This window comes from Nesoenas mayeri (assembly GCF_963082525.1).
Source record: "Nesoenas mayeri genome assembly, chromosome: Z".
Classification (NCBI taxonomy): Eukaryota; Metazoa; Chordata; class Aves; order Columbiformes; family Columbidae; genus Nesoenas; species Nesoenas mayeri.
In genome coordinates, this window is record NC_137542.1 from 60,537,933 (window position 1) to 60,565,710 (window position 27,778).

At 39.8% G+C, this 27,778-nt stretch overlaps 1 protein-coding gene across 1 annotated transcript in view; it reads left to right on the plus strand.

The window, feature by feature from the left end:
* Positions 1 to 27,778, plus strand: part of MAST4 (microtubule associated serine/threonine kinase family member 4) — a gene marked incomplete at its 5' end in the record, with an annotated part of 306,989 nt that overhangs the window by 143,938 nt on the left and 135,273 nt on the right. The window contains one exon of the mRNA XM_080362738.1: positions 1,991 to 2,022. Coding sequence (XP_080218864.1) covers positions 1,991 to 2,022 — 32 coding nt within the window. The remainder of the gene's footprint in view (positions 1 to 1,990; positions 2,023 to 27,778) is intronic.

The window sequence follows — 27,778 nt, forward strand, 5'->3', positions numbered from 1 at the left end:
GCAATCTGGCAGACTGGCACAGATCTTTTAAACCTGAGGCAAGGTTTAGTACGTTTTCAGACCACAGTTTTTGAGACAGAAAGGGCAAGAATCTCTGATCCGTTAGGTCTGCTTTGTGTTATTGCAGTGGAATGAAACAGTCCTACAACCAGCCCAGCTCAAACTGTCCAGAGGAGGATTTCATGCAGGGCAAGGGCAGAAGTGTATAGTGTTTTCCTCTGGGGCAGAGCTCGTGCCTGAGAACCATGCAGAAGGGTACTGAAGGCATCTTTTTCTCGTTTTAATACTCCAGGGGGTTGCCTGTGAAGTACGTGATCTGAAGGTCTTAACATCACTAAGATTTTACCTTCAGCAGTCTGTGTGTGTGCGGCAGGACTAGGACAGCCAGTCTTTGCAGTCTGTTTTATTGAGACTTTTAGAAAGGAAGCAGTGTAATGCCATAAAACTGTGAAGTCATTGTGGGTCATTTTGCTGTGTAACTGAGATCTGAGTTGGAGCGTGTTAAGCCTGAAGAGGTAAGTAGTTTTCAGTACGGTATTATTCAGTGCTTCCCTGTTTTCAGTGGCTGTGAATAAAACAGGTGGGAGAAACGGAATAAAGTGGCATAGTTAGCTTTTGAGTGGTACAGAATTAATTACATACCCAAGATTTGGTTTTGTTTTTTATTTTGTATGAGGCAGTTTTACTTAGTATCTTGGCAGTTCTTAATATCTTTACCAGGAAGTCATTACAGTGAATAATCTCTTCCAGAATGTTATTCTGTAGTCAAAAGTAGTGCTGCAGGATGGCATGCATGAGAATGGGCCAAGAGATTAATGTGACTTGAGTGTCTACAGAAGGCAGTGTCTGTCATTTGCTGTGCTGTTTCAGTGATAAGCCATAACCAAAACACACCAATTTAAAAACAAACAAACAAACCAAACCAAACCCAAACCGAAAACCTGAATCAAAGGAAATAAATTTAAAGTACATGTTGCAAGTCTGTTAAATGGAATACAAAACCGAGTATGATTCTTGCTCGTACATTTTGGCAGTTTTTCCACAATCATTCTGTTACAGTATGACAGTGCCTAGAATTACTAGTGAAGTTTTTCATTAGAAATAGAACACAATGGCATTGTAAATATTAAAGAACAAAACATACAAAGGGAAGTACGTGGGTTCTAAATTGCAGTTACATTTTGTTCATGATGAATGTGACATTTTAAATTTAGGGGAATTACTCAGCTTCATAATGCAATATTGTATGCAGGTGTAACTGTTCTTTTGTATGTAAGCACATGTTATGCTAAAAGATGTTGTTTTAAATTGCAAATTCTGAACAGTTGCTGGAACTTCCTAGGAAGTGCCAGAATTTGTTACCAAGGCCCCTAATTCTGCTCTCCTATGCCTTTGCATTATGATCTCTAATTACATTGTTTCACACTATTTTTTCCTGCCTCATTCAGTGAACAGGATGGGCGGTGCTCAGGAATTGAGCCACTACTTGATATTTTAATCCTTATCATTCAGTTAGCAGCCTGGGCTTTATTTACTGCACACCATTTTAAAGTCTCTAAAGAATACACAGTTATTCATTCCCTTATGGCCCTTCTAAGTTGCCTTGCCAAACTATTTTTATCTATTCAATTCTATTTTCATGTGCATTTTCTGGTCAGTACCTATAACTTTATTTGCTATGTGAAATGAACATGTGTACACACATACACAGCGTGCACATATATATTTATGATTGAAAGAGAAATATATGATTATTCCCTTTGATAACTTCTAGAATGGAATTGAATGTCTGTTACATACTTTTAAACAGTCTTTCATGAGGGTGTTGAAAGTAAACATAATATTTATAGTCACAGTCCAAATGCACCACTTCTGTCTGTCTGCCTGCTACTAGTGGCATGGGATGTTTACAGTACTTGTCTTAAAAAGGCCACTTCCAGTTAAAATAAGTTTTGTTCCTAATACAGTGTAACTTTTTTTTCTGTTGCAGAAGGAGTTGAGCCTTCCAAGAAGAGGAAGTTTGTAAGTATATGAAGTTATTTCTATTGTGCTCACAATGTAGTATGCAATTTTGACAGTTTTTGAATAGGCTAGTATTCATTTCAGGGCAGTTAAAATGAAGGTTAAATGTAGCAGTTGGTCTGCCTTAAAATAGATACCAAAAATCAAGATTGTAAATGAAAACCTTTGGGTTGCGCAGTGACCTTTCTTCGTGCCCATCCCCCTCTTCTAGAGGAGCTATTGTGAAAGATTTCCAAAGTGGCAGAAAGTTCTTATATTGAAGCTTTTATTTTGTGTTGAAGTTTTCTCTTGTTAAAAATCAAGGAAGAAATTGGGTTACTTTGTGAATGATATAAATGAAACTTGACACGTAGGTAAAACTGTTTCCTTAGGAAATTCTGTGATCAGACCTATGGATGAAAAGTTCTACTAAATGTATAGGATTGTTAAGCTACTATTTTGATTAGTGGAAGTGGAAACTGTATATTCTCGTATAAATTGTTACTGAGTTAGAGTGTTATGAACTCAGATACCATGATTTAGTTGTGCTTTGCTCAGATTTCTGTACCTTGGCTTTGTTTTTCTAGTGTTTTTCAACTGTTTGGTTTTAAAGCTTATATTTTTATTTGTATTTATTTCTTGTTCTCTAGTAGTAATTTATTGAGAAAATATTGGGATAAGAATACAGCAAAACATCTTCAGAAACAAGCTCTCTCCACTTACTGCTTTCTTTCAAAAAATACCATAGGACTATGAGAACTATAACTGTACTACAATAAGCTTGTATTAATGCGCCAGAATGTTGTGACTAAAACTCTGAGCCCTTGCACAAAAGACCAGTTATTTGGTTTTATTTTTCTATGCTTGTTTTCAACTTGATAATACTGAGTAGCTTTTGGTTGGTTGGTGTTGGTGTGTGAATAACTAGAGCTGGAATTGCTGGGGAAGCATAGTTAAGTGCTCTGTTGTTCTAAATTAAATGGCATAACAGAAGTCCGTACTTCATAGGACATCTGCTGACTTGGAAGAGACTTCCTTGATTTAGATTCTGGCACATGAAAAGTCTTATACTAAATAGTAAGCAAGCCCATTATTTAAGAAAAATCAAGAAAATGTAAACTAATTCCACATCAAGTATTTGATTATTGCAATGACAGAGAGGAAAAACAGTTAATGAAAATGATTTATTGTGCCTTCTTCTGGTGCACTTGATGCTCTATGTTAACCTACACTGTTGAAGTTAATAGCTAACTCCTGTTGACTTCAGCCAGAGCAGAGATCAGCTTTTGAGGCTTTTTTAAAATCTGTAGCCATGGCTTTGCTTACTCTTGCTATGATGTTTGACATTGAACATTATTAGGTGTTTTTATCCAAGTCTGAAAAATGGCTGCAAGGCAATCACCTCAATTGCATTCATATACTTATTTTTATAACTGATCAGTGAGGTGTAAGTGCAGATTCTGTAATGTTGCTGAGCCTTCAATAAAGTATGGTAAAGGAATAGCCCCTTGTCAGCAAAATTGTATCTAGTTATTAAAGTGCTTAGGGTTTTGCAGATGGTATTTTAGAATATATTTAATACTGTGATGTTAGTTATCAGGGCTCGTAGTGCTGAGGTTAGCAAGGGCTGTAGCATCAGGGATTGTGAGTGTGGGGCATGTTGGCTGCTCTGTGTGTTAAATGTGTATTGACATGAAGACTGAATTTCGAAATGTAAAAGGTCCTGTGTTTTTATTGCCATAAACACCAAGAGGTCCTGAATCGCTCCAGGCAGGTGTATCACTTTGTCTTCTGGAGCTTCCGAGCCAATGGCATGCCAAGGATGCAGCTTTGAGCAGGGTGGGGAGAGCTGGTTCAGGGGTGATCAAGTAGAGAAGCTTGGAAAGCAAGGTGTGGGTTGATGAATGACTGGTACTGATTCTCTCCTTCCCCCTTCCTCTTCTTTGAAAAGATCCCTTATTTTCTTATATGGAGCAGTCAGAGGAGGAAAGGAAAGAGGGATGTATGAGGAAGGCTGTCCTGCTTCTGGTTCACCACCTATATGTTTCGAAGAACTAGTGTGCAAAATATTTAAGCTTTCTTTTATATCTGTTACATTATTTTTCATACCTATTTTAGACTGGCTACTGGCTGGACCATACAGAGTTGTTTTCCATATATGTGCGGATAGTTTTTAAAATATATTTTCTATGACAACATAAAGGAGGCTGCTGTTTCTAAGTCTCAGTGGGATGGGATATGGTATATGTAATATGTTTGTATGGAAAGGTGTATATTTGGCAGGAAGCATACTGAGTTACAGATCATTTGAAAAGAAGTGGTATTTGGCTGATGTGGAGTACCAGCCTTTCCCTTCCTATTCTGCTGAACCAACTAGAGCTCTTGAACTTATCTACCTATGTGCTTATCTTAATACCAGAAGTACGATTTGAGTTTCTTTCATTAAGTTGATCAGATATGCTCGTTGCCAGCAAAAGTATAAGCAGAGGAGTCTACCTGTGCAGTAGCTGTTATTCCTAGTTCATTAGCTGTGGCATCTGTTCCAACACGTGTTACTTGCTGCAAGTTGGCAATGTTTGTTTACTTGTTGAGCCTCATCTGCCAGAGGTATCCTGATTGTGCCACTGGGCACATTCATTCTTGCTATGTGTGGAGTTACTCCCCCTAGTAGCTGGCCTTTTGATCTAGCTCTGTGGCTGTTAACCTACAAGCCCATCGGGCTTCAGGTAAAGAACATGCCCTCTGTTTTGCCTGAGCTATTTATGTTAACCATTGCTCAGTACATACAGAGACTTCTCTGGAAACCAACAGCTTTCCTGCTTTTTGTTACACAAGATTCAGCTGAGGTAAGGGCAGGGTGGTATGAAATTCTGTTTCCTGGTTTTGAAATAGAAGACTATACAGGTCAATGGCATGGTGGTGACAGAAGTCGAGGAAGAATCAAGAGGGGATGGAAAAGGAGGCATGGGAAATTTAATGTGTTTTAGGGGGAACTGTGAGAGGGGATTGAGGATAGGAAGTGAAGGAAGCTTTGAGACGGAGAGGGCTTAACTTTTCCATTCTTCCCCAGGTTGTGGCTGTGGAACCTCATTTTGGATCTCATTAAATAAGTTAATCTTTCTGTACACTTCCTACAATTAAACACAATTCTGATTTTACATAATTGTTGTACAGCAACTCATATAAAAAAGAACTGGAGACAAAAGCACGCTAAAAGGTTGAAGTTAATTTTGGCATAGTTGACATAACTGAGGTAAGGGTGCTGTCTGAGAAAGAAAGAAGCAATGTTTTCCATCCTCAGAGCACCCCCTGGCTGTGACGGTGCAAGTGCTTGTGTGGGCACAGGCAGAACTGATCCAGGTTGTAACGAGCTTCATTCAGGTTCTTTGGCTTGTTTGTCCAGCTGCACAAATGCCTTGCTGGCAGCAGGCTGTGGTAGTATGGGGACAGAATGAATGGTTGGGAGCTTTCTCTAGGGCTGTGTCCAGCAGCAGAACTGACTTTATATAAGCTTAACATGATTGTAAACTTGCATTGCTGTTACTATCCCACTTTGCCACTCTATCAGAAAATCATAGCAAAGTGTATTTTTGCACACTGCCAGTATGGGAATGGATTATTTATATGTTGGTACGATATTTTTATTGATTTATTTCCACCAAACACTTCCAAATACTAAGGGAGACTTTTGTGCTTAAAGTTAAGCCAGACTCAGAAATACAGATTTAATTTGATCACAGTTAAGTGCTGCTAACATCTGTGTATGAAGCATGCAGATCCTCTGATGAACCAGAGAATGCCTAATGGCATCTAAAAATCCTCTTCTTTTGCATATTTAGAGTGTGGAGTAGCTGGAGTAGGTAGCCAGAATTCCCTCAGTGTATGTTGTGCATTAACTGGGTGAGTTTCCTTCAGTGAATTTGAGGCATCAATGTCCTTATCCTCTTACATTTCCTTTGCATACCCACAGAGTACAGCAAAAGGAGAACCAACAGTGAGTCTGGGCATGAACTCAAAGGTTGTGGTACAACAATGACCCTCAGCTTTAAGTAGGTACATTCTGGTTTAAAATGCCATTCTCCTAAAAATAAGTTAACAGCTGGCTTCTGTGAGGTGGGGAAGAGCCTTCAGAAACAGTAACACTTGAAAAGTATGCAGATGGTAGAGGACGTTCCTCCTGCCTTTAGAGGTTCAGTGGTTAAAGCACCTGCTGTAGAAATAAAGTACCTCACTGTTACAGACTAAATTTATCTTTCCTTTTTCTTTTATTTAATCTGTCAATTTCAGTTTAATTGAGAGCTAGACAACTTTTATGTATTTATTTTTGCTGCATCTGTCCTTCTCTTGACATTTCTGAAACTAATTTCAGTAATTATAAAGTACGGACTGTAGTTCAGTAGCAGCAATTATATAATCTGCTTGCACCTGTGGAAATGTCAAAGTTGGTCACAGAATTTTCATAGAATTCATTTACGCATTATGGTGAGGCCGCTAATATCCTTGGATAACAGCAACATAAGAGTGTGACGGGCCAAGAATTCAAGAAAAACACTAGTTTAAAACCACTGCTTGCTTAGGGGTTTAATTCAATTTCAAGAAAGTTAATAACTGTTTTATAAGAAAGTTTTATTCAATGACAAATATGGACTATCAGTTAACCTCAGGAAGAAAGTGGGAATGAGAAACTGAGTGGAATGGAATTATGAAATCATGCCAACCGTACTTTAGAAAAAAAAAGTTCTGAGGCCAGTGTCGTGTGGGTGGACAACACAGGAATTCTGCAGTTTCTTTGTGCATGTATATATGTATGCTTACAGATAGGTAAATGTATTAAAAAATAATATATAAATGACCTGTGAAAAGGGAAAGTGTTTAGATCAGATGCCAAAGCACTCAAAGGAAACCTCAAAAATGAAATACATTCATTGTACAAGCCTAACTCTCTTCCAACAGCTGCCTCTGAGTTTTATCTCCCTAATTGGGTAGGCTTCTTTGTGTCCTGAAGGATACAACTGTCGAAGACAGTCAAGGAGATGAATTTTGAGTAACTGTGAAGAATTCAGAAATAATGCAAATAAAAGCCTTCAAGCGCCCGAAAACATGTAAGAAAGACGGCTACTTCCTTTGTCTTATGTATGGTTGTTTCAGGACCTGTGTAGAAGCTTATGCATGCAGCTTTGCATCTTTTTTCATCAAATGTATATTTGCAGAAGGGCACTATTGTATTGAAAGTGCTTGTGTCATTGCACATCATTTGCAAAGTGCAGAAATTCAAAATTAATAGGTGAAGACAGAAATTTCATTTAAGTTCTAGAAAACAGTCATTAGTTTTGGAAAGCATCATCTAAACAATTTTAGACATATTGCTATAAAAAATACTAGATTTTTGAGAAATAACGTATTTTCCTTGTTAATTATAAAAGCTATTTAAAATTCAGTCTTGAGATACTCCTGTTACTGAAAATTTGTATTCCTAATTAAAATAAAACCTCTATTTATGAAAGTCTCAGGGCTTGTTTGGAATCTTTCTCTGAAGGTGCATGACCTCTGCAATCTGATGTTCACCGAGAGAAACTGAGTGCCTTAGTTACAATAATGCGCAATATCCCATTAAAATTTTTACGGGAGAAAAAGATAATACTTTGAGAAAACTTTCTGCAGAGCATGTGTAAGCAGTTACACCTAAATCAAGCAGTGAGTTCCTCATGCTGTGAAACAGTGTTGAACTGGAAACTTGTAGTGCTTTATCTCTCTTCTGTGTATACTTTTCTGGTACTGCTGTTTATGTTGGTGTAGAGAAGAAGTAAACTAGTTGATGTAAGGTGAATGTTTTGGTAAGTACCATTGTCACACTGAAAGCATAGAGTTGTAGATCAGTTAGAGTGTCTGCCCTATAGCTGTAGCTCACATATCTTCTGTTGCAAAATAGTGTGCGCTGACAGAAGACTGATGGCAGCTTAAGTAATTTGGTGTGCTTGGACAAAGGGTGTGGGGCAAGGTTGCCCCCAGGGAAGTCCCTGTTGCATGTCTTTGTAGTGTGTTGGCCTTTTGCAGGAAGTGCAGGGGGCAAAATAGGTAAGCAAGAAGAATTCTGAGCCAGGACTGTCAAGAGCTAGCCCTTTTTGTCTCCAGACTTGGATAGTGTGGTGGTGCGGTCTGAACTGTGAGTACAGGTCATGTTTAGCTACGAATCCAGCTATTCATGGAAGTTCCACTTATTACAGGTACATCAGATACTTTTATTACTCTTTGCCTGTGTGTTAGAGCAACAGACTTAGTTTACTGATCTAAGTTATGTCTAAAAAAGAGTAACTTTCCTCTGTTGGGTTAGTTGTGTCCATGTTTAGAGTTTTTCAGGCATAATAGCAAAAAAAACCCCACATCGTCTTTTTTTTGTCACAGTCAAGAATAACTATTTTGATATCAGCAAATAACACAATACTGCTCACTTGTCTGTCAAAAAGAGGGCTTTCCTGGAAGGAACGGAAACTGGGGGTAGAGTTGAGAAGGTCTTACACTTTAGAGCCCTGAGAGTATAACCAGCTATTTTTTTTTCTTACATTTAATTTCCATTTCCATTTTATCCACTCATTTTCTTCATCTGAGTTTAAAGTAAGCTGAAACTCTGCTTTGGACTTTAAAATGATTGTGTTCAATATATTAATCTTGTACCTTTGTAATAAACAACAAAGCATTAATCATGAAAACTGGTCACTTTTTCATCTTAAATTATTTGGGAGTTTATCATCTTAAATTTGGAAACTGGAGTAGATTACTTATTGTTGCCCAGTAATCAGTCTCTCAATTCAAATGTGGGTGGTTTGTGCTCAGATGGGTACTCTCCATCACCTGCATTTGATTCTCAGGACATGTATGCTTTAGTGTTACGTGTTACTAGCACTATTTCTGTATGAGCTTCTGTGTTAAATAAGAACAAGCTGGTTTTCTCCCTGGCGGCAGTATACTGTAGTTGGTATGCTGCGTGGTACTCTATAACCACATTTCTGTCTTTCTGACAAACTAAGTTGGTTAAAGTCCATAACTTTCAGCGTTTTTCTATTGCTGTCATTGAGGCGATTTTTTTTCCTGCAAGGTTTATTTTGTGGTGTTTGCCCATGCTACGGGTAGACAGAAAAATTCTGTCACCCTTTTATATCTCTGTGTTACTGTTTCTATCAGCACCTTTTGTCACAGACACGTACCAGGGAAACAATATCTTCCAAGCACCCCTGTATTACTTTTCTTACTGGTGACTTAGTAGGTGCAGCTGACACACACTCTTAAGTTTCTAGATGCTTAACATTGCATTTGTCATCAAAATGCATTTTTGTTTAAAGGAGCACAGAGAACCAACAGATCCAGATCACTTCATATGTGATAACATTGCCATCCTTACTATTTGTCATTTCTTCATTGTTTTACCTTTGAACTTTCAGCGGTGGTTTTAAATCTAACTTCCTTGTCACTGATGAAAATGCTGAATAGCATCAAGCCAGATGATAAAATTTTATGAACTGTTTATAAAAAATCTCCTTTATACAAAGGAGATTGCTCCACTAACAACTTCTTCTTTTTTTTTTTTTAGATTGGTTAATGAACTCTATGTAACATATGCTTTATTGAGATTTTGATGCAAATTCTGAAAAAGGAATTCAAATACTTCATGAATTCTATGTGTCTGGGCAGGTCACTTGTGTATGACATGGGCGACAAGGACCACCAGCTGTTGAATCTTCATCTCATCTTTTGTCTTCCTTGTGACTGACAGTGGAAAAACTCCTTTTTGGACGTATTTTTTGTATGCTTTACGAGCCAACAGTTACTGTAGCATGATCCTTTTGCCTCACAATCTTGCTTACTTCAGCCTCCATAAATTTTATGCAAGTCTGCTGCCCATTGTTTATGTTTCCTTGTTGTGGAGTTGTGTTGGCCAGACGGGAAGAGTCATGACACGTGCCTTGTGCTGTGCAGCCTTGTTGCCATCCTCTTTTTGTCAGCACAGGGTCTGCTGCAGACAAGTCCTTTGTGCTGGGGACAGCACAGCCTTGTTTTTGATGTAAACAACACATCCCTTGGTAACCATTCTGCGATTTTATTGCTTTTAGTTGTGTCCTTGGCTATCAGTATATATATATTCTATTTAATCTTCTTCCTTTGTTTCTTTTGGTGCTTTCACATGCACATTTGCATCCCTGCTTCATTTGTACCAATATTAATATTATTACATATCTCTGCATGTTGTCTCGACTCATGTTTTACTGGTATATATGTAGGTTTTACACAGTGATATCCTCTGTTTATGATTTATCACGTCACGTGTTAGCGAAAGGAGCTATCTGTTTTAATCTAATGTAAGACATCCCTTCTCAGTGAAAGATGTATACACTGCTTGAGGATATTTTAGAGCCTTGTGAAACCTTGTTACCGGTAAATTCATGCTCATCTGTGTGTGTGCATGCACACAATCTTTATGTATGCAGGGAAAAAAAAAAAAAGTCAGGTAGTGATGCCTTTTTGTGTATTTTAAGACTATTTTTGTTGTATTAATGGGACATATGTTCATACAGTGTTGTCCATTATATTCTTTGATCATGTAGATATGTTTCTAAAGCCCCAGACATGACAGCATTTATTGAAATAACACAGCTACCTGGAGGATTGATGACCAGAAAATGAGGTGTTCAGGTTTTAAAGCTTAATTGTGTAACATGATATTTATCTGCTCTTGTTCTGTGAGTAGTGTGGTGTCTTACTAATGTAAATTACGACCTGACCCATGCTTGCCAAGGTACCATGCTTCTCCACAGTGCTCTGGGTGTGCTATGCCCTGTTGGAATTTTGTTTTGGCTACTTAGGCAATGACAGGACAGAGTCAAAAAAAGAAAAATAACCTTAAATAATTCCGTATCATAATTGTGAAGAGATTAAGCCACAAGGAAAATGCAAAATGAAATCAATCTTTAGGGTCAAGTTGTAGTCCTGTAGGAATATTGCAGAATTTCAAGATAAGGGAATTGCATGATTCTTGGAAGGAGCAAAGAAAATCAAGTGTCTGGGTGTCTCCATACTTTGCCTAAATTAATTTTTTTCTTGCAGTAGCTTATATGAAAATTTAAATATTTAAAGTATTTGTATACTTGAAAATAATTATTTTATAGCACATGAGGTTCAACCTAGATGTTGGAGGGCCACATCTTATGGCTAATATATGGCTGGCATGTGAAGGCAGGTGCTGAGGTGCTAAAGTAATTAAATTTCTACAAAGAAATAGCATTAGAAAAGACCTCATCAGTTCACTGCTAAATCTTGAATACTGAACTTGACAAAATGTGGCAAGAAAGGGTAATGAGATGGAAGTCTGACAAACTGGCTAACTTACTGTTGTTGCTCTTCCCATGTGATGGTCCACTGCCCTCAGCAGCCTTTTCAGCTTGCAGCCTTTTTCACTGAACTATGCTTTTTCTGTAGGTTCTGCCCTTGTGTCCTGCATTACCTGTTGAACCCCTAGTTCCTGGTGTTTGCAGTGTTTCTGTGTGCATAAAAGCAGCAAAGTACATAGCAAGAGAAGAGGGAAAATGCTAGGGGAATGTAATGGCTGGAAATACCAGCTGCTGAAGCAAGAGGGTGGTGATCTCTGAGCAGCAGGTTGGAGTCTAGAGATAACTCTATGAGCGCAATAATTGCTTTATTAAATTCTGACATTCAGTGGCAAATGTGAGAGATGCATGCTGAATAACAAAAATATTTTGGAAAGGTTCTTTCTCTGAGTATTTTTAAATTAGCATTGGCTGTTTCCTTGATTTTTTGTGAGCAGAGGTTGCATTGTAATTAAAATTATTTCTCTTTGATATTTATTATAGTAAAATTTAAAAATTGTGTGGCATATACAAGAAGAATAAATGACCATACAACCATCTGGTTTTATTCTGCTGCCTGAGAAAGTACTTACCGAGTGAGAAACCTGGCAGAAGAACATAATGTAGGTAATCACTGCTAGTCAGTGCAGCTTGAATTTCAAATCGTAAATCCTCAAAATCTGACATGCTGAAACAGCTTCTTGTTCCTTGTTTGTTTTTTATTTCCCAGTGGTATTAATTTTGATAAGTCCAGTTTTCTTCAGTTAAGGAAAATTCAAGGTTTGCCAAAGGGAATTGTTTGCCACAAAGGAGTTATAATGTCCTCATGAATTGCATGATCCAGGCTGTCCTATGCTGTATTGATAAATTGATTTTTTTTGGCACTGATGCTACAAAGATTTGAATAATCTCTTAATCTACAGAAAGAGCTTTCTGAGGCTGTGCAATTTCTAGCTTGCACACATTTAGCCTCTGTAGGATTGGGGTCATTGTGGGGCTCTGGGGAGATAACGTGATTGTTTGATGAACCTGTGCTCCGCTTAAAGAATTCTAATGATAGATTTTTTTTCTTTGTGGAGATGGAAAGTGAGGTATAACTTATAAATAAATGTTTGTTTGCAGTTAGGTTTCTGCACAATCTATTTGTTCTTCTGATAGCGATATCACCTGTGTTCTAAATATCTGCTTTCAAGTAAAAGAATCAGTTCCTAAACATCAGGGATCTGCCTGCCTTGTCTCTTCTGGAAGGCATTCTGGCATTACAGATTATCCGCTTGAAATTTTCAGTATTATGGTCATTTCATTATGTGAAGTAGAGGCTGACTTCCTAGAGATGTCAGGATCATGAAATCCCAATGAACTACTTCTGTTTTGTCTTAGAGGAGGAGGGAAATCTTTTTTTTTTCCTCCCTATTTCCTATGAAATGCCAATTTGAACCTTTTTTATTCAGTATTCTGAATACTGAATACTGGTCAGTATTCTAAACCAGTACCAGTACTGTTGCTTATCATAAAGGATATTAATGTATTTGTTATCTGCAGTTTCTTTGTGATTCATCTGGACTATCACAGTGTTACATGCCTTGACATAAAGCACTTGGGAAACTCCTGTTTATGCAGAATGCTTGATTATCGCCCAAGGGGCAAATGATACCTGCTGATGTGTGCTGGCTTCCCCCAGAACACCACGTCAAGATCTTCATCCTGGGATAGAAATATTGGAGAGACTAGCTGAAAAAGTAACTGTGTAGATGGTCTCTAATATTTGCCTCTTAGTTTGCAGTAATGTACTACTACATTTTCTTATACTGCACTGCTCTGTTACATGCACCCTAGAGATTTATTTTGGATTAAGCCAAATGGGAAGATCTGGGACCAAACAATGAGTGTATAGAGAGCACATGTATACTGGGAGAATGCTCTTGGACCACTGACTTTGTGTAACATCCTCACATGCTTCCTTTGCTATGAAAAGGACAGAACATATAGAGAAGGCAGAGTTACTGAATGCCTTCCTTGTCTACTCTGCCAGAGGCTGTCCTGAGGAGCCCCGTACCACTGAGGCCCCTGAGGAAGCCAGGACAATGGAGGAGTTTGCCTTATTTGATGAGGACTGGGTTAGGGACCAGTTCAGGAATATGGACATCCATAAATCCATGGGTCCAGATGGGATGCACCTGGGGGTGCTGAGGGAGCTGGCTGAAGTCATTGCTAGGCCACAGTCCATCATCCTTTCTCAGTCTTGGGAAACGAGAGAGGTACCTGAGGACTGGAGGAAAGCAAATGTCACTCCAGTCTTCAAAAAGGGCAAGAAGCAGGATGCAGGTAACTATAGACAGGTCAGCCTCACTTCTGTCCTTGGAAAGGTGATGGAACAACTTATCCTTGGTGCCATCTCAAGGCATATCAAGGAGAAGAGGGTCATTAGGGATAGTCAACGTGGCTTCACCAAGGAGGAGTCATGCTTGACCAACCTGATCACCTTTTATGAGGACATAACGGGGTGGATAGATGATAGCAAAGCAGTGGATGTGGTCTACCTTGATTTCAGTAAAGCATTTGACACACTCTCCCACAGTATCGTCACAGCTAAACTGAGGAAGTGTGGTCTGGATGATCGGGTAGTGAGGTGGACTGGGAACTGGCTGAAGGAAAGAAGCCAGAGAGTCGTGGTCAATGGGGCAGAGTCCAGTTGGAGGCCTGTATCTAGAGCAGTGCCTCAAGGGTCAGTACTGGGACCATTACTGTTCAATATATTAATGAGTGACTTGGATGAGGGAATAGAGTGCACTGTCAGCAGGTTTGCTGATGACACCAATATGGGAGGAGTGGCTGACATGCCAGAGGCTGTGCTGCCATCCAGTGAGACCTGGACAGGCTGGAGAGCTGGGCAGGGAAACATGTAATGAAATATAACAAGGGCAAGTGTAGAGTCTTGCATCTGGCAGGAACAACCCCATGTACCAGTGTAAGTTGGGGAATGACCTGTTAGAGAGCAGTGTAGGGGAAAGGGACCTGGGGGTTCCTGGTGGACAGCGGGATGACCATGAGCCAGCACTGTGCCCTTGTGGCCAGGAACGCCAATGGCATCCTGGGCTGTATTAGAAGGGGGGTGGTTAGTAGGTCCAGAGAGGTTCTCCTTCCCCTCTACTCTGCCCTGGTGAGACCACATCTGGAATATTGTGTCCAGTTCTGGGCCCCTCAGTTCCAGAAGGACAGGGAACTGCTGGAGAGGGTCCAGTGCAGGGCAACAAAGATGATGAAGGGAGTGGAGCATCTCCCTTATGAGGAAAGGCTGAAGGAGCTGGGTCTCTCTAGCTTGGAGACTGAGGGGTGACCTCGTTAATGTTTATAAATACGTAAAGGCTGAGTGTCATGAGGACGGAGCCAGGCTCTTCTCAGTGACAGCCAATGATGGGACAAGGGGAAATTCGTGCAAACTGGAATACAGGAGGTTCCACTTAAATATGAGAAGAAACTTCTTCACGGTGAGGGTGACAGACACTGGAACAGGCTGCCCAGGGGGATTGTGGAGGCTCCTGCTCTGGAGACATTTAAAACCCGCCTGAACACATTCCTGTGTAACCTCCTCTGGGTGTTCCTGCTCTGGGGATTGGACTAGATGATCTTTCGAGGTCCCTTCCAATCCCTAGCATTCTGTGATTCTGTGAAGAGCTGGGTGGCATCTGAACCTTCATATTGGCTGTCATCCATGACCCACAAATCCTTCTTGGCTCTCACGTTTCTCTTTCACTAAGTTTTTCTATCTGCTAGTTTTCTTTACAGCCAACCTGCCTTCTCTGTCAGTCTCCGCATGATGGACCACTTTCTGAACCTTTTAGCTCTTCATGATTGTCTCCCTTTCTTTCCTCTTTTCTTTTTACAACTGTCCTTCCAACAATCCTTTGCCCTCTTAAAAATGCCAGCATGGGGCCTGAGGACTGGAATCTGCTCATTAACCTGTGCTGTGAGGAGAGTAAAAGCTAGTTCAGTGTTAGTATTAGGAGGCTGCTGCTGAATGTGAGAGGGACTGGCAGGCAGATAAAATTTCAGCAGATGAAGCCTTCCTTCTGGAGGACCAGGGACAACAGCTCGATCTCAGAGGAGGAGCAGAGCAGGCATGTCCTTACTAGCAGAGATCTTGAACAAACCAGGAGATGTTACTGATCCTAGTGCATCTTCCTCTGAAGGCTTTACGCTGTAGTCCTTTGCAGCAACGGGTGAGACAGCTGTAGGAAGAGCTGGAGGAGAAGGAAGGCTGTTTGATCTTGGGTAGGGATATGTGTCCATCGTCCATAGGCAGACTTCTGCATTTTAAAGAAGACAGAGTACAGTGTGGCAGGAGGAGACACCCCGTGCTGACTGTCAGGGCCTCCATTGTCCATGGCTGGGAATGATGCCTGCTCTACAGCTAGGTCACATTGGCTATTTCTTGTTTGTTAGTCCCCTGTGAACATAATGCATAATGTTTGTTGATGTGGCCACCTTTGCCTCTACCGCCACTTCTGTCGCTGCCTGAAACTTCTGGGCTCTGTTGACTTCCCTGCATCCTAGGATCTGATTCCTTCTCCCCATGGAAGTTGTGGGTCATGTTTACTCTCTGATGAGGTTTTGTGGGCTGCATGCAGATCTTGGCACACTTCTGTTTTGATGGAGGTTTCCCATCCACTTGTATTTTCAGCCTTTGCCTGAAACTGAGCATTTTCCTTGCAGACCTGTTTTCAAGGATAGGGCAGTTGAGACCTGAGGCAGGGATCCTGAGGCAGATTTAGGCTTGCAGGACTTGCTCTGTGAATGTAGTTTTCATATGGGGATAGGCATGCCAAGAACCTGGTTGCCAAGTGCTTTATGTATGGGAGGATGAGTGATGGCTCCTCGGACTAAAATGAGGGGCAAGGAGCATGAGCAGTGCTTGGGGCAGGGCTGATGGCTCACTGTGAGACTGGAGGTTGCAGAAACCAAATAGGTTACTTCAGCTGAAAGCATGAGCAGCAGGAAGGTGGGTGGCTTCTGTGTGTGGCTGAAAAGGAACGCAGGAGTGGACAACACCAGGACAGAGCTCTTCTGTTGTAGGTTTGGAGAAAGAAAAGGCTGCTTTGGCAGGATTCCTTTCTGTTCTGCAAGGGCTAATCAGCCATTTCTACCTCTTCAGTCTTTAACAAGTCTTTGCTACCTGAGCCGTGGTAGGAGCTAACCTAGCATTAGCATACATTTCTGCCATCCACGTGCTACTCTTCTCTGCCATCTCTGTCCTCTTATCCTTTCCCCCAAATGCTATAGTGTTTCTGCTTCTCTGTCACGTTTTTTCCTAGCAAGCCAGTCAAGCTTACACCTGTGAGGTTTACCGAGTTGTGTTTTGACAGCTCTTACAGGCATATGAAAAGGTCAGGAAGGGTACTGGGGATAAGTGGATCCATAATATTGCTGTGCTTGCCTGAGAGGGGTGGCATAAAACTGCCATGGGGGGAGCAAGTGACAGTCTAAATAGCTGACACAGGTTTGGGGAGTCTCTTACTTTATTTTAATTGAGCGTTGGTTGGCACAGTGCAAAAAGCAGTGTAATTGGATACAATCACATTTCCTCGTATCCCAGTGGCTTCACTGATGAATATTTCGTGTGATCATGCCCCTAGGCAGTGAAAGCAAGTGTAGCATTTCAGACAAACATGCTGTCCCAAGTGTCCCTAACATGTGGCTGAGGATGCCACTGGCAACAAGTTCTTGCTGTTCTAGCCTGAATGGAAGAGCTCACCTGTGCCTCTGTAAAGGTTGTGCAGGAAACACAGATGTTGGGAATGCCTTTTTCCCCTGTTACATGGTACTGTTTGCAGTCAGGCAACTAGACACACCTCCCACTTCAACACGGCATGTGATGGAAGTGGAATTAAACCAGGCATGTCCTACGTCCATGTTTGGGTATGGCCTTGAGACCCAGCCTCAACTATTCTGTGATTTTTCTTAGTATCAGTGAGATGCTGCTGAAGATAAGTTCTTATAGATCGTTATCCTACTTTGTGGATGTTTCTCTCCTAGATTCTGCTGGGAGACACTAAAATGTTTTCATTTACATTAAAAAATACGGCTGTTTTTATGGTTGAAATTAGTCTGTCAGGAGCACCAAGAATATATCTATATATGTCTAAATGCAGAAAGCTTTTAGATTACTGATTTATAAATCTGAACTATGCTTTTTTTTAAGCCAAGTTTTATCAATAAGCCATACCAACAGAGCTGTCTTGGGGAGAGAGGTTGTGGGGTGGGGATATGGTTACTTTTGAGAACCTTTTGCTGTATTGCATGTAGGGTAGAAACACAAAGCAGGAAATTGCTCTGCATTGCAAGTGTAAGAAATCTGAATGACTGGCTTTAGTCATTGTTTTTTATTAGTGACCTAGCTGATGGAATAGATGGTATTTATTGAGTTTGCAGCAGACAAGAAGATGGAAATAATCTAAGTATATTGAAGAACAGTATGAGGTTTCAAAATTATTCTGACAACCTGGCAAAATATACCAGACAAAACAGGACAAGCTGGAGATTACATACTTCAGCAGAAAATATTCGGCTTTTGAGATGCAAGGTAGTTGGGTAGGTATCAGTTTGGAGAAGAGGATCTGAGAGGTATGATGGTTCCACAGTGTGATGCTGTTGGAGGGGAAAAAGTTGCTGAGAAGCTGATGTTTTGAGCTGTGAAGTGTGCAGGGTTATTCTGCCCCACACAGAACTTACAAGGCCTTATGCTGGAGTGCTGCGTTTGTTTGACTGCTGTTTGACTAATGACAAGTGTCAGCTGATTTGAAAACTTGACATAATCTATGGAAAAACATTTACTAAGCTGTGGTTATTTACCTTGGAGAAGGAAAGGCTGAGGGGTGATCGTGAAAGTCTTCAAGTATATGGAACATCTGCTAGAAGTAGGAAATAGAAGTGTTATCTATGTTATTGGGGTGTAAAGCAAGACACAATGTGTTTAAATTGGAACAAGGAGGATTCAGCTCAGATACTGAGGCAACATTTACTGTCTCTGAATAGCAAAGCAGAAGAGTGCAGTACCTGGGAGTATTGTGGAATTGATATCAGCTTTTAAGAACAGATGAAACAAACAGCTGGCTGGAGTGATGTGGGTAATAAAGGTATAATGGACCTGTCTTGGGGAAGGAGATGATGATCTCTTGACTTCCTTCTAGTTCGCTTTATAATGTATCATTACTTTCATGGGATTAATTGACAAAACTTTCTGCTGAAACTTGATTCCATATTTTAAGTTTCTGCATTCATGGAAGAAAAGACTGTCTTGTAACAGACAACGCTATTCATTTCTGCAGAATTCCCTGTGGAAGTGTGTATAGGGCTTCACATAAGCATAAGACAGACTAAAAAAAAGACAACAAACTTCAGACTTTTAGAGGGTTTTTTGTGAAAGACTGTCTGCTCTATTTTTGCTGCTCACCTCCTTTTAGAGTGCTTGTTTACCCCTGTTTGTCTAATGGCTATTTAGAGAGAACCAGGAGGTGGATATATTAAAAAAAAAAAAAATTAAAAAATCAGACATACCTGTGGTAGCCTTACAGAGCTGTTGGGAAGAACCTTCTGCAGGTATGTGTGTATTCATGTGCATGATGGGGCCTTAATAAGGAATCAGTAATCAGTCAGTCAGACAGAACAGCTCAGTAACTCACGCGGTACATATTAGTTGTTGATAGATAGGCATAGGGTGTTGGGAGAAGGGCTGCAGGCTAGATTATAGAGTAATTAAATTTCCTATTTGTGCTTTAAATTTTTGAAGAAGATACTTAGATACCATAGTGATTTTACAAAACTATTCAATAGAAGATTTTTTTAATGTTTTCAGTATATTTCTTTTGTTGGAAAAATAAATACAGGAAACTCAAATGGCATTAGTTAGAATTGAAATACAACTTAAATGAAGACCAGATGAATAAGTGCTCATTAAGATCCTGGCTTTGCATTATCCCTGTGTAACAAAGATCTTGAATTAAAAACCAAACCAAAACAAACTGTTTAAACCCTATGTAATGTAGAACTCTGCTAGAAGTAGATCTATTTTTACCTCTATTGTTTTAATGCTGTTTCTTTTGTATTGAAAGGCAGTTCATATTGAGCCTGATTTCTCAAGCTTTTTACAGTTTTTATATTAGCTTGATATCTGTCATCAAGAGACTTCATTAGTGGAGCAATTTTTATTGCTTTCTCATTTCAGATTAGGATTTTTTTCTTATAGTATGTGAAATATGATAGGAGGTTGTCTAAATCTGAAGTAGCTACTCTGGGAGTTTTCCAGAAGAAAAATTTTGACCGAAGGTATGCCATTGTATTGGTTGAGCTTTCGATTTTGTATGAAACGTTGTTTTGGAGCTTTCACAGACAGGTGCAAAAATGATGTTCCTAATAAAGGGACATGGGAGACAGTGGTGGAATATGAGAAAGGTTGCATAAACATATTGCATTAGATGGCACCCCTTGCTGCTTTTTTTTCTGTTTTCTATAATAACGACTCAAATGGTATTTAGACAAAGAATAGAGAGCTTCTCTATTTCACTTTTCTGCCAGATACCTTAATTATTTTTATCTGTCTTCTGAGCTCACAGCATTGCAGGACTAGCCAGCATCAGTCCGACTTTAACTTACAGCATCTGCTTCTGCATACAAGGAGGGTGTTTGGGCTGAGGGAGCGTTCCAGAGCTCTCTGTTGAAACTCGCTGTGGACAATTGGGAGTGAGTTGAGGTTGCAGAGAGATTTTGCCAGGTCTGGGCTGATGCACCTTATTGAGTCCTTTTATCTGCAATGTTTTAGGATCAGTGCTGTTAGTTAAGATGTATAATGTGAAAGCCAGTTGCTGGATTAGCTTAACCAGTGGTCTGCACAACAGTTCTGTTATTTTAAATGGTTTGTTAACATTGCTAATAAACATGCTCTTTTGATCTATTCCTTTGTTTAGTAATATAAACAATACCATAAAGCTGTCAGCAGAATATGCAATTCATTTATAAAAGTTATTAAAATACATTTGAATTTAACAAAGTGTTTTTAAAAACAATAATTTAAAAACAAATCCCTTGTGGAATAGTAAGAATTACTGCACTAAATAGGCTCTGGCAAAGTGTTTTGTAAGACCACCTGGGCTTTTACTGTGTACTCCAGTGACACAATAAAACGCATTATTGTAAATTGCTTACCGGTGGCAGATTTATAGGTGTGACTGTAAATGTCAATAAATCCATGATGCTGAGATTTACGGAATTAAAGGCTGGAAGGGCTCATCTGCCCTGTCTTTGTGTCATGGGGTACCAGTCATCCCCCTACCCTATGAGTTTATAGTGCTATGGACTGACGTGTTTTGAACACAGATAACCAAGAAATATGCAGGTTCTACTAGAGTCTAACCAGTGCCCTGCAGTGATGAGGAATTCACTTCAGCAGGCCGTGCTGAGCCCATTGTGCAAACTGGGCTCCCAGGTACAGGCAAATAACATCACCTTCCATCACTGGCACCCACATCTCCTCCCTTCCCCAGGGAAACAAGTGGAAGACAGTCCCTCTCATATTCCGCATGTAATTTGACCAAGATGAAAAATTGCTTGTCATTGCAGCTGGGCAATTGAGTCTGAGCATATGAGCGAGACATACCAGACAGGGATGTAACAAAAAGGATTCCTTTCGCCATATGGTATTGCTTCCTTAGCTGTGGCCTGTCTCAAATACTTCTGGAGAAAGTACATAATTAAAAAAAAAAAAACAAAGTGACCCAGAATAATCTGGCCAGTTACACATCAACAGGAAGAATACTTGACTCTTTCTGGCAGGTAGCTGAAGCATGAGATTGGTTTTATACGCATTGTGTTGGTCAGCCTGTTGACTTCAGCCACATGTAACAAACCAGTAGATTTCAGACTTCATTTTTGACTACTTAATAATGTGCCCAGACATGGTGTGTTGGAAAAGAAATGTAAAAAAGAGGTATTTTCACCCCATTTCTTTAGTTTTCTGTTTTGTTTCTCGCTGATGCCAAGGAGCGGTGTTGCACTGAACTGCTTCTATATCACTCCTGCTGGAACCTCTTTAGAAACAACAATGTTACCAATGAAGCAGCCCTTAAGGTGTTGAATGTTCTCAGGTTTATAACTCTGCTTTCCACTTGCTAGAGAATTCTGTAGTGTCTCAGGTTGGAACATCCAGTCTGATGGTAAAACTACTTACCTGCTGATCTGAGAGAATTTCACAAAACTAAGTTTTGAGTATAACAGGAAAAGAAGGCAGACACGTTGAACAAGCAGGGGTACTAGAAGCTGATCCATTGAGAGAGCCACTGTGGCATCATGGTGAACTGTTGTTCATTTAACAGTAGATCCTGAGATCTTAAATTTTTCTATTGACATGAGAGGATGCAAAGTTATCAGATGCCAGAGACTGCTGCTGAAAAAAATGCAAATGTAGAAGCATGTTATGCATATACATATGTATAGATACACATACATTGCTAATATTTTCTTATCCTTACACGTTGTGCAATACAACACTAAACTGAGGAAGAAATTGTTTGAGTAACACTTACCAGTAACAAATCTGTAACTTTCGTGCAGTGAGTTGAATACCTCATCGCTTAGTGTGTGCAACTGACTTTGCAGATGAGCGTTGCTAGTAATTGTGACACAGGTGCATTTCACTTAGTGATTACTTTGTTGTAACCATGATTGCTGTTCAGAACTACTAATCACAGATGCTTATTTGGTAGTCCCTCTGGGAGGGACTGGATAGGTGGTCGTGGGGGTGGAATTCAAAGTGCTCTTGCAAACTGGCAAATACAAGTTTCAACTTTTCTTTTTAAGCACGAGCATCTTGACTTACATAGAAAATGTGGACAAAAGCCTTGCTTTTGTCATTGTGACTTTTAGAAGCTATTCTTAGGCCTCTAAGTCACCTGTGGAATTACAGACTGCAGTATGAAGGCTGCAGTCAACAAAATTAATTCTGTCTCTAAGGTGTACTAATTTTTCTCCTCATGAGGAAGAAGGGAACAGACACCAAGTAGTAACTGTGAGTGCCAGGATGATGAAGGCACCACAATTTCCATTTTTGAAACCATATTGTAAGACTTTTACGATGTAGTATTGATAAAATATACTAAATAAATTGGCATTCTGCAGTTGTTTATCCCATGCTAAAATGTGAAATCTGTTAAAAAAGTATTAGTAAGTTAAGGCGTTTCCCCTGCTTATTATCCCCAAAGCATGGTATACAGGTAAATCTCACAATGTCTCCATAAGATAAGTAGGAGTTGTCCTTAACTTGCAAGTTGAGAAACGTGACCAGCAGAAAATCAGGGACAAATCATAAGTTGCTGTATGCTGGTATTACAATATTGGTATTCTTTAGTCTTGTATTCACTGGATTCTGATGACTATTTTTAAAGCAAAGCACATTTTTTGTGTGCTACAATTTCAAAACAGAATTCCTCTTTGAAAGGGAAAAAATGGATGCTGTATGTCTATATAAGCATTACAAAAGAGACTGCTGGAAATGCATAAATGTTTGAACTGCTGTGCTAAGCAGATTTGATGATATAAACTCAGATAAGTGATCTTTGGTTTTAGGACTGTCACAGAAAGAAGGTGTCTGTTGTCATTCTTCTTTGGGAGTTGATTAGTAACTCTTGAGTACCTTTGGAAAATATTATCCAAGAGTACGTGCAGAACCAAGAGATGCACTGACTGCTTATTACCTCAGTGTAATTGCTGTTAAATGTTAAAGACTAATGAAAGTCAGAGGCATCTGCACTGTTAATGGTATTACTGTGTATTAGCATCATTTAAGGGAAAAAGCAAGTATAGTCAACAGCTGCAGAAGAAAGGGGCCTTGAAAGCATAGAATATTAAGCTGCTTAACTATGGTATGGAAGAAAAGTCTTTCGGGTTTGTGTTTCAGGGCAATAAAACATTACCTACTTTTGCTCGGTTTCAACCAGAGATTACTAAGCCAGAGAGACCTAAGTAAGGATTTAAATTGCTAACTTGAGCCATATATTCTTATATTTCACTTTTAAATTTGTCCTTATCTCTGGAACTATCTAAGAGGAGGCCAGGGTTTACATTTGTGAAGGAATACAATTCTTTAAGTCCTTCAGTGCTGTTCCTGACTTTTGTTTGAGATTCTTTCCAGATGAGAGATTTTCTCTATAGAAGTTACATCACCGTAGGCAAAATTTGTCAGTATTTTCAGGTTAATCTAGATGAGAAGAATACTTCAAGTTGCAGATTAGACTGCGTGATATTAAAAGGGGCATGAAGCAAAAGAGCAGATACTCAACACTGCTGTGTGGATTGATGTGTCTTGAGGATGAGCAATAAGACCAGAAGATGTTCAATGGACCTCTTTGGGAAGTTAAAGCTCTGCTTCATCTAACTAATTTTTCTCATGGAATAATATTTTGCTCGTTTTGTTGTCTTCCTCAGCTGTGTATAGCATTACTTATCCTTTGCTTTGTCTGGTGTCAGAAGAATGTGATGTACAAAGCTAAAATAGCTGCTGTTTTTTTCGTTGGTTGTTTTTTTGTTTTATTGGGTTTTTTCGTTTATTTGTTTTGGTTTGGTTTTTGTTTGTTTGCTTGGTTATTTTTAGTTTTATGTACCAAAATTTCTGTTATATCTAGTACCAAGAGTGAATGTTTCTGATCTCTAGTAGAGGTATCCTTCTGTTGAAACTGAGGTACTTTTTAATGAGTGGACTTTCTTCGAGTAGGCATAATACAATAGAGCTCTGAGGTGAACATCCAAGCATTTTGGCTTCCAAGTGCTGCAGATTTCAATTTAAAATCTTTAAGTGATAAATGAAACTTTTTATTTACCACAAAAATTGCGGTATTTATGGTAATCTAATATTTTATGGTCATAATGCTGTATTAAACTAATGCAATTGGTTTTATCAGTAAAGTAGCTCATGATACTTATTTCAGGGATGATGCTCAAGATGAAGAAAATGGTTAAAACCTACCTTTGAGACAGTGACCTTACTGTAGCCTTGACAAGTATAATGAATGTTATTTATCATAGAAAAAAACTGCAGTTACTCTAAGTGAATGAATGAGATTTGTCTTTTGTGGTACAATGAGCCTGCTTTTAACTTCCACTTGCTTCCTCAACTATATGTTGATGGGATGATATCTATGCACTCTAAGAGCAAACAATTGTTTTTATCAAACTGAAGCCAGCTTTTACTTGCAAGGCTTCATCTAATTAAATTGCTGCTATTTTTTTGCCCCAGATGTGTGAAGCAGCTCCTGTTTACTCCAGCAAAAACTGTAATACTGTAACGGTGGGCAGAATTTGATCACCTGCTATGTATTCTAATCTCTGTTTCATTAAATCATGATTTTCCAAACTTCTGTCTGCATCAGGCAAAATGCGTAGAAGAAGAATTTTCAGAGCCAACTTATAGCTCAATCTCTGAATAATTTACCATTAATGAGATGTGAAGTGCCTGCATGCATTAGCTCAGGAAAGTGGTTGATTTATCATGGTCTCAAAATAGCTTTTACATGCAGTTGCTTATGTTTAAGCTGCTGTGTCCAGCTGTCAGTCCAACTCATTCTCCTTTAGACAAGACAAGCTGTCAGGCTTCTCCTCCTGCAGGTAAAATGTACCTACTGCCTAATTGTAATGTTCCACACTAAAGGACTGCTTAGTGACAGACTAGGCTTTTGCATGGTTTTCATCGCTGCGCCGCTTCAACAACAGCGCAAGAAAACCCACCTTGATTATGGACTTCTGTTCAGCCTGCTATTAAAAATTTGCCTTATGGAAGCAATGTGTAAGATTTATACTGTGCTTTTGAAGGAATCACACTGTCTCCTTCCGATCCAGTCCTTGTGCTGGTTTGTGTATGGAAATAATTTTGGTACTGTCCTGACTCAGTGGAGCTGGCTATCCTCCTGGGGCTATTCTGCTGTCTCCTGCTCTTTGCCTTCAGTGAAAATTGAACAGCTGTATACAGCAAAAATAAAGTACTTTGGTGTTACATGTGTGTACATATATGTACACAGATAATGGGATGAAGTACCTAATTAAAAGTTGGTATGCACAAAGTTAATCCATTTGAATATTTTATAAGCCTTACATAAGTGTGTGTGTGTGTGGTGTGCACACAGTCACAATTTACCTGTCAAAATTTTCTGCGTCCATCAGAAATGTGACTTTTCAGTACCCGCAGAACTGTAAATGTACAAAAGAAATTTTATCAGAGGAATTTTAAGAGAACAAAGCTTGGTTTGAGAGGCTCTGAGCAATGGGAATAGGGAACTGCCTGTTCTTGGCAGCTAAGGGAGAGCTGGGGCCTGTGCCTGCAGTCATACCTCACACCCTGCTTCTGTCTTGTTAAATATCTGTTCCTAAATGGTTGTCTCCAAACTCTGTCATGAAAAAAACAGTAGATATGGACAACTTCACCTAATAGTTTGTGTTGTTAGCTAGTTGTGTAGTAGCTGTTTAACTGTTAGACAGTTGATTCTTGTACACATTTTTTTCCAAATTTGAGAATATATTAAAAAAAATGGATGGTTTGCTGTGTTCTGAGTAAAATTTGAAGAAAATATTTTGAAAGTACCAGTCAGAGTCGGGCACCTAACTGAACTGCGTGCCCTTGCAAATCTGTGAATTCACCCATTGCGGTTTTTGATCTTGAATCTATAAACCCTTAGATCCAGCCCTTTCTTCTGGGAGGCAGGAGGATTACTTACAGCATGCTTGTCTTGGTAATGCTTGCTGTGGCCTGAGCTAAGTCATCAGCATCCAGATGTATGTTATGTGTTAGAAATTCAGATGCATAGTTCAGTGTCTCATTCAGTTTTGTTTTCAGTGTCTGTAAATGAAGGCTCCAGGTAATAAATTGCTTAAATTTTAAATACTTACCAATAGAAATATGTAGGAGAAAGAAAAGAGATAATTTAATGATTATTTTCTACTGTTTGGTTGAAAGAGCATTCTAGTTCACCAAATCCAGTTCAGCAGTTTCAATAACCAGATTTCCCTCTGTCTCTGAAACCCATGGATCTGTACCTGTGAACTCAATAATTTCTTCCAAAAATGAACTAGGGACCCCCAAAACCAGCAGCTACATTTAGCACTGTGATTTGACCAGTCGGTAGAAGTTGTCTATACCCAGAGCAGGGCCAGAGCTCTGGCAAAAAATAAAATCACGTGGTTGACATTGTCATATTGTGCAAAAGGTACAAATTAAGAGTCACACAGGAAAACTACGTGGTTTAGATAAAATATTCTAGCTCTTAAATTACTAAGAGTAAGTACTTGCACAGTGCTCTTGCTTTTCGTGATGTTTTATAGCACATAAAAAAATGCTAGTCCTCATGGAACAATTCACAATATTTATTTATTAAAAGGATAACCTCAGACTAAGAGAGACTACATAAAAAAAGGCATAGAATTATATTAAAACCAGCATCCTACACAGCAGCACTGATCTAAAACTGTGCACAAACCATTGTATACTGGTTTACTTGTAAGTGAAATTACATTTAAGCCTGAAATTGATATACTTTTCTGCAATTTCTAGGTCTGGCTCTCACCTTTAATAAAAATTCTAGATTATTTGCCTTTAAAATTCAAGTGCAATCATGACAGGACAGAATAATAACTTTTCCTTTTGTATTGGCCTCAGTGTTACAAGAAGATATTTGTTCTTCAAATGCCTTGGCAATTGATTTTCCCTGTTAAAGGAGAAGAGCCTTGTTTTTCATTCAGAGGTTCTATGACTGCGGGAACTGCCTGCCTGTTTACCAAGGAGAGGGAGAATGTGACTTAAACAAGATGGCTAAATCCTATTCGGCAGGATCAGAGGGGGTGGCGAATGTTTGACATTTCCCGAGAGGAGCCGTCGGTCCGAGGCGCCGCGGGTGTTTTTGCGGTGGGCTGGCGCAGCGCGGGGAGTGCTCGTTGCTCCCCCGGGGCGCCGCGCTGCAGCGCACCGGCCATGAATCACTGCACGGGCACCGCTGAACGCGCCGCTCGCTTCGCAGGATCGCTCACCCCAGAGAGGCAGCCGGCAGCTCCTCCTGACAGCTAGAGGTGGAAGGACCCAAACTTGTGGTCTTTCCCCCGCCCTCCCCCCCCCGAGATCGTTAGTCCGTTCCTTTATAGTGGTTCATTTGGTTCTCTGTCATCGCCAGGATGCTGCCAGTGAATGTGTGTCATGGTTACAATAGAGTGTGGTAACACGTAACAGCAATGAAAGCCCAGCGGGAAAGGCTACAAATTCCAGGGCTGACCTTGGAGTAAGTATTGCGTGTCTTTAATATTTTAATGGTTTCTGCATGATGCCGGCTTTCGTGCAACCAGGAGCTGTGTAACATACGTTTGTGCTGACAGTCTGGGAGCGCTGCAGCTCCAGGTTG